This window comes from Cibotium barometz, chromosome 12, assembly GCF_041138505.1.
Source record: "Cibotium barometz isolate CiBa-2024 chromosome 12, ASM4113850v1, whole genome shotgun sequence".
Lineage (NCBI taxonomy): Eukaryota > Viridiplantae > Streptophyta > Polypodiopsida > Cyatheales > Cibotiaceae > Cibotium > Cibotium barometz.
This window is the reverse complement of record NC_141057.1, coordinates 47,344,305-47,351,566: the sequence shown is the minus strand read 5'-3', so window position 1 is coordinate 47,351,566 and position 7,262 is coordinate 47,344,305. Positions and strand designations below refer to the sequence as shown.

The 7,262-nt window shown below is 44.1% G+C and overlaps 1 protein-coding gene across 1 annotated transcript in view; it reads left to right on the top strand.

The window, feature by feature from the left end:
• The window catches only part of LOC147633502 (uncharacterized), a 4,326-nt gene extending 869 nt beyond the window's left edge, over positions 1-3,457 (top strand). The window contains exon 1 of the mRNA XM_086806591.1: positions 1-3,457. This exon is cut by the window's left edge and continues 869 nt beyond it. Within this exon, the coding sequence (XP_086662717.1) occupies positions 1-2,756 (2,756 nt within the window). The 3' untranslated portion in view covers positions 2,757-3,457.
• Positions 3,458-7,262: the final 3,805 nt, after the last annotated feature.

Here is a 7,262-nt window from a genome sequence, read left to right as displayed (position 1 = left end):
TGAAGAGGATGGAGGGAAGCACCACACAGAAAACCCTCAATTATTCAGGCAGAGGCAGTGCAAATGCCTCGCCGAGCTCTAAAGCTCGTGAGAAAGCACACCATGAGTTTCTGAAGGCAACAGCAAGGGCATGGGAAAAAGTTTACACGGATCATGAAAGTCTTCCCGACCTTGAGACTGCATTGGCTCAGTTCAAGGAAATCTATCCAAGGTACTCTGAGACACTGGCTATGGAGTCACTGAGAGCCCAAGAATATTCTCACTTGGAGGAAAGTGGCCGTGTTTGCTTGGATTATTGTGGGTTTGGCCTCTTCTCTTATTTGCAGCAGGTTGAGGAGTGGGAATCTGCCTCTTTTGCCCTCTCCAGCATATCGGTTAATTTCTGCTCTCATGCGCTTTTTGGAGCTGCTAAGGCCGGAACAGTGGAATGTGACATACGAAAACGGATCATGGAGTACCTGAACATCCAGGAGACTGACTACAGCATGGTCTTTACAGCTAGCCGGGGTGCTTCATTCAAGTTGCTGGCAGACGCTTACCCATTTGCAAGATGCAGGAGGCTCATTACCATGTATGACTACGAGAGTGAATCGGTGGGCTGGCTTGTGCAGCGTGCAAAGGAGAAAGGTGCCAAGATTTCAAATGTCTCTTTCAAATGGCCATCTCTGCGAATCATGTCCACACAGCTGCGGAAACTCTTGGTTGCTAGGGGAAGTAGGAGGAAGAGAGGTTCAGCAAAGGGACTCTTCATTTTCCCTGCACAGTCTCGTGTCTCGGGTGCGAAGTATTCATACCAATGGATGTCCCTAGCCCAACAAAACAAATGGCATGTGCTTTTGGATGCCTCCGCCTTGGGGCCAAAGGATATGGACTCTTTAGGGCTTTCAATGTTCAAACCAGATTTCATTATTGCATCTTTCTACAAGGTCTTTGGGGCGGACCCATCAGGCTTTGGCTGCCTGTTTATCAAGGACACTGCCATGCAGTGTGTTCAAAATCAACCTGGAGCTGCTGCTCCGGGGATTGTCAGGATCGTCCCTTTTCCTTACCAGTGGTCTTCGAATGGCTCTTCTGATGAGAACCTCGAAGAAGCAGAGGGATTGGTGGATGGAGAGGGTGACGGGGATGTGGTTACAGATTTTGAATTTCCTAAAGGCAATCAGCTGATCCCTGTAGTGGCTTCATTTTCTGGTCCCATGCTAGGCTTCGACAAGCTTTCTTCACCTGAGGACAGATCGGTCAGGACAGAAGGTGTAAAGGAAGACGATGACAATGATAGCTCTGTTTGTGGCTCTGGGGGAGAGGTGTCTCGTAGCCCTGTCTTTAGTGAAGAGGGCACAGAAAACTTGTTCTGCTTAGATATTGGTACAAGTCCTGTAGGGTCTGCAAGTCGCACTTCAATGTCTGATGACCAGTTTAGCGGGCCTTTTAGTGGTCCTTACTGTGGACCTATTCATAACCCTGTTTGTGATGGACGTATGAATCCGCCTGGACCAGGTGGGTTGCAGAATCCCCTCTTTAAGGACAAAAGTAGCTACTCAAAGGTTAAAGAAGACATGAAAGATCAAAATTCTGCCACCGTGAAAAATGACAAGGATGGGAATGCAAAGGATATTGTTCAATGGCCTTCCACGTCATTGATGGAAGATGATGACTCAGCATCCCCAGGGAATTCTCAGGAGGGCTCTTTGAAGCATAGGCAGGATTTTTCTCAAGCAAAGATGACCAGGGAGTCTCCAGCTTTAACAGGTAAAAATGTGGGTTTCTTCAGCTATCCGCATGGATATGACGGGGATACGGATGGGGTGGAGAATAGGGAACTTTGTGCTGATGCAAGGTCTTCTGGTTGTAAAAAGTTTGAGGAGCAGAACCAAGGAAGTGAGATTGAGATAGTCGATACTCCAACTGCTGCAGTCATAGCAGCAGCAGAACCCAAACAAAAGCTGGCATGGAACCAAAGTGAGAGTGCTATTCGTCGGGAAACAGAAGGGGATTTCCGGCTTCTGGGCAGAAGAGATGGCAATAGGCTCATGCCAGGAAGGAGTGAGGATGTGGGCTCTTTTGGTGGAGGAAGAGGGTCTTTTGTAACTGCTGAACATGCTGCGGATTTGTACCTTAGTCAGAGTGAAGAAGATTCATCTTGTCATGAAGACAATGAGGAACTGGGAAGTGAGGAAGTTGCTGATGAGCAGGACCAGTGGGATGATGATAGGGAACCTGAAGTGGTCTGCAGGAGCCTTGATCATGCAGATATGCTAGGCTTAAACAAAGCCACACTTAGGCTCCGATACCTCATCAACTGGTTGATCAGCTCTCTACTTCAACTTCAGCATCCCAGCACTGAGAACAGTATGTCCCTTGTCCATGTATATGGCCCTCAAATTAAGTATGATAGAGGAGCATCAGTTGCTTTCAATTTGTACGATTGCCATGGAAAATTGGTACATCCCGAACTTGTACAGATGCTGGCAGATAAGAGTAACATTTCCCTCAGCATAGGGTTTCTACGGAACCTGCAAGTGCCAGATGATGACCCGGATCTGCATGCTTTTATAGACAACAAGAAACCTTTCAAGCAGAACAAAGGTTTGCATAGAGGCAGGGTGCCATCAAGGATTGAGGTAGTAACTGCTGCTCTGAGTGTCCTTTCCAGCTTTGAGGATGTGTACAAGTTGTGGCTATTTGTGGCAAGGTTTCTTGATGTAGATTATGTTTCCAAGGAGCTTGTTGGCCACCACAAGGTTCTGGGGACATGAGAGTTCAAGTTCTGTATTCGAGTGTTCTGCACAATTTGCATTGCAGCCGATAGGCATGAAGCCTGAATGAAGGTTCCTCAGCTTTCTCAGGGGGAAGGTAGCGAGTGCTAATGGCTTGATTGTATCAGAAGGCCAGTTCCATATGCAATAAGGACAATTGATACACATAAAACCCCTGTCCATGGCTTGAATGTGCAAGATTGCCCATCCAAGCTTCATGGGTGGCCACGATAATTCCCCTGCTTGCTGTTACCTTTATCTGTAACGAGATTTAGGAGGAAGAGAATGGTAAAAAGTCAGCATAGATGCTCAATGTAACAAAGGAGATTATAGATACCATTTGTCTGACAAATTATGTGATCCCTCTTATGTGGGACACATTTCTATGCAACAGGTCTTTGTGTACACTGTACATAATAGGCTTGGAGTTGGCTCACAGAATACATTGCACCTTAGCAGCCCTAGATATCTTTTTTCTACTCTCCCTGCAAAGGAAATGCAATGTATTCTGTGGCTTCTGAGCCCCCCTCACCCCCATCCTATTGAGGGGACAGATCAGTTGCTAGTTCAGTTTTTATGAAGCATTGACAAGACCTACACGGCCATTTTTCTGTAGGCCTTACTGATGCTCTGAGCCATGTTTGAAACAAAAATTTGCAATATAGAGCAATATCTGCAAATAAATTTCTTTGCAGGAGGACACTTGTATGCTCACTTGCAAGACATGGTCTAGTTTTTAGATATTAGCCAGCAAATTTTGAAAAGATATTTTGAGTAGTTAGTTTGAATAATGATACTTCTTTCTGTTCTTGAGCAAAAAAAATATGAAGGCCATTTGTTGCGGATGTTTTGTTGCATGTTTAGGTGCTTGCATATCAATGCAGACACACCCACAAGAAACACATGGGTGTGGTAGGGATGGGTTTGTGTGATTTATCGCGCCCATCTCAGGTGTACCCAAGCACTACTTTAAGCTCCACCGTTTAGTCTCCAGACCCTTTAAGAGGACTTGCTTTTGTGCCCATGTAGTCATTGTATTGCAGATAAGGTGTAAAGATGAAACTTGACAAAGGAGAAGCAAGCAGCCACTCTGAACAGGGGCTCCAAATTCCCTGAGCTGGAAAGAGCATCATTTTATGATGTATGATCTAGGGGTACAAGTCATTTTGGAAAAATGGCCATACCTGCTTTTTGGACTTTGAATTCAACATTGGTCACCTTTGGCTTTCCTCACTCCCAGAATTTTGCATGTGTTAAAAAAATGGCGAGTTGGAAATACCTTTTGATTCACTCAATCTATTAGCAGCAAATCTATGTGAAAGCATTCATCATGCAACTAAGCAAGGCACATGGTGGGGTTGCATGCAAGTGGATCTGTATTGTCAGTGATCCTGGCGACTCTAAGCAAGTGGATTTTTATGGTCAAGGATGATATACATAAGTGATATGTATGGATTCATATTGATGTAAGGGAGAACGCCCAGTTTTTATATCAAGATGTCACCTTTCCCCTCAAGGAGTCAACCTTACACAATAGAATGGATGGGGACAACCCTAGAGCGCATCCATTCCATCACTCCTTTCCTGAGGTAGTGCAATGTTATTAACTAGGTGAGGGTGGTGCCATGCTGTTTATGGATTGAATGCACACACTACCAACCTGTACCTAGCAGCTGATGAGTCTGACTGTCCAAAGTAGATAGCACACTAACTAGAGGTAGCATATCATTATGGGAGGCAAATGATGCCATGCACAACAAATCAAAGCTAAATATAGGAAATGGAATCCCTCAGTGACCTAAGTACGGAGGAGGGAACCACACTACAAATAGGAATTTGATCTGTCAAGTCCACACCAGTTGGTTCCCCAACACAACCATCCCTCATGTGGAAACCAGCCTGAAGTATGCAAATATGGTTGAGGGAAGATTAACTCTCCTGTTAACCAAACTACCCATGCTAGAGCATGATCTGGAATGACAACCAAGGCTCGAAGGCACCTAAGGGCTGGTTTCCACACGCGAAGTAAATGGGATGACAAAACTTTTGGCTGTCACAAAACAGTCCACAAAATTTGTGGTTGTCACTCGGCACATAGGATTTTGATCTATTGAGTCCACAGATTTTGATCTATTGAGTTCACAACCGGCTGCTTCCCCAACCCCACATCTCTTGCGTGGAACTTAAATGGAAACCAGCCTGAGGGAAGATAACTCTCCTTCTAACCAAGCTACCCTAGAGGCTAGGCTCTCTTTGACATATGTATTATGGGCTAGTTTTAAAGATGTTATCTAACAACTGAGTCCCATGCACAACTTAGCAAGTTGAATTCTCATAAATACGTAACTCCTATTCGTTGTGACTCCAACAAGTAATACCCAAAATAGTCGTACTTCCGAAGTATAAGAATGACTGACGAATGAGAAGCTAGCATTTACGATGGATTTGGACTAAATAAGTCCACAGGGCACGCTGCTCTAAGGCTGGGTTCAGATCTTGGCGGCAGCCAGCTCTCAGCACAAGCATGCCGCCCCTTTCCAATTCACACGCAACGGCCCTCCTTGCTAAGTTCTGAGGAGGTGGAATGGGAGATTCGAGACGTGGGACACTCATCTTGGCTAGCACAAGCATGCCGCCCCTTTCCAATTCACACGCAACGGCCCTCCTTGCTGAGTTCTGAGGAGGTGGAATGGGAGATTCGAGACGTGGGACACTCATCTTGGCTTCTTGCAGTGGCGGGAAACCATCCTTGTGTGTGATGCGCTGAACCTTGCTTGTGGCCGGTGGAGTGCCAGGGGGATGAGGCCGGTCCTCCTTGTTGTGCCGTTGACAGGAAGCTCTCCAATCTTCCTGTGCCAACTCACACGCAACGCCCCTGCCCTATGCCTTTTTGTTGTGGCTGCCATTCAGTCTGTACCCAGCCTAAGAGTGCTTTATTGTTTTCTGACAAGGAGGGGGAAGAGCATGGCCTAGGAGGCTAGGAGCTAAATGCTATAGCTATAAATGCCATTTTAACACACACGTGGGTTGGGGCTATTATTAGAAGAAAGAAAAGACATTACGAGGGTTGCTTACAACTGAAACATGCTCAGAAGTTAAAAAGTGATTTATATACCATGCCTCAAGTTTGCACTATGATCAACCGAAACTTAAAAGACTATAGACTTTATACCATTAATCTTACATGGACTTCAAGATTACAACTCTTAGATAAGATGTTACAAAATGTATGTATATATATACAAGTATTTACAAAAGGTGTTAACTATAGGATGTTAACATGTCCCCCTTTCTTGAGGTAGATCCCATCATTGGAAGCTAGATTGGTGGCGACTTGTGATTCTCCCTAACACCGTGGTGGACATCCTTCCACTTCTGTATATTCCTTGTGACCCTTCAAAAGTAGTGATGTCATGTCAAACATGCATTGGAAGTAACATGGTATGCCTTGGAGATTCAAACCTTTGTTGAGGTCAAAGTTAAGGTTCGGCACATTATACCATACATACTCTTCTTATGGCCGGTTTTATGAGAAGCACTATAAGCTTTAGAAACCTTACTTTGACCACAATATATGGAAGAGTAGATCTTTGACTCTATGTGGATCTTTAAGGTGTTGGCCATATTATCTAGATTAGGTGTATATCTTTGACCCCATGTGGATCTTTAAGGCACTAGTACTTTCAAAACTTGAGGTCTCGAAGAGTGGAAAAATATAGATTACACTGATGAGGGTCACACTGCTTCATAGCCTTAAAATCTTCATAGGTCCACCTTCTTGCATGTATATAGGCTCGATCCCTCTTTAGCTAATTTGTGTAGACATAAATAAAGGTTCCACTATTCCTTGAACCGTAGGAATTTCTTCCATTTTAGAAAAATGTTCAGAGGATAGTTGGTGTTGTTAAGCCATTTGTCATGTTGAAAACTAGTGAATGCTGACAAGTTCAAATTTGAAAAGTGTATTACATGATGTTTGAGACCATCTGCAATGTGAGGGAGTATGACAAGCTCTCTAATAGAGAGCATTAGAAGATTTTTGCTTAAGCCACGGCCCGCCGATGGGACTAGATGCATACTCCTTTGCATGATGTTGTGTTTGCCTTGTAACCTAGGTTTCAAATACGTGCACAATCTCAACACAATGAGATTAGTTCAAACTTCAAAGCCAACTAATGCCAGGGGATCCAGGAAGAGAGACCTTTCATCAACGTGTGAAATTTGCTACTAGAGAAGATGAATTTGGTGATCCATGGCATTTAGATGCAATTAAGAGAAAATCAGCATTAAGAGAGAATTAACACCACTATGGTGTGGAAAGAGTATACACTTGAGTTGCTATATATTGTAACACGAGTACTATCTATTGTTGTTTCCTCTAGAATTTGTGTGAGAGAAATTAGTCTTCATTTGACTTCATCCACACAAAGCAACATAACAAATCAAAAGCTTCACGAGCTATTGTTACTGCTTTTTTTACAATATGAGGATGCTCCACTTGATTAT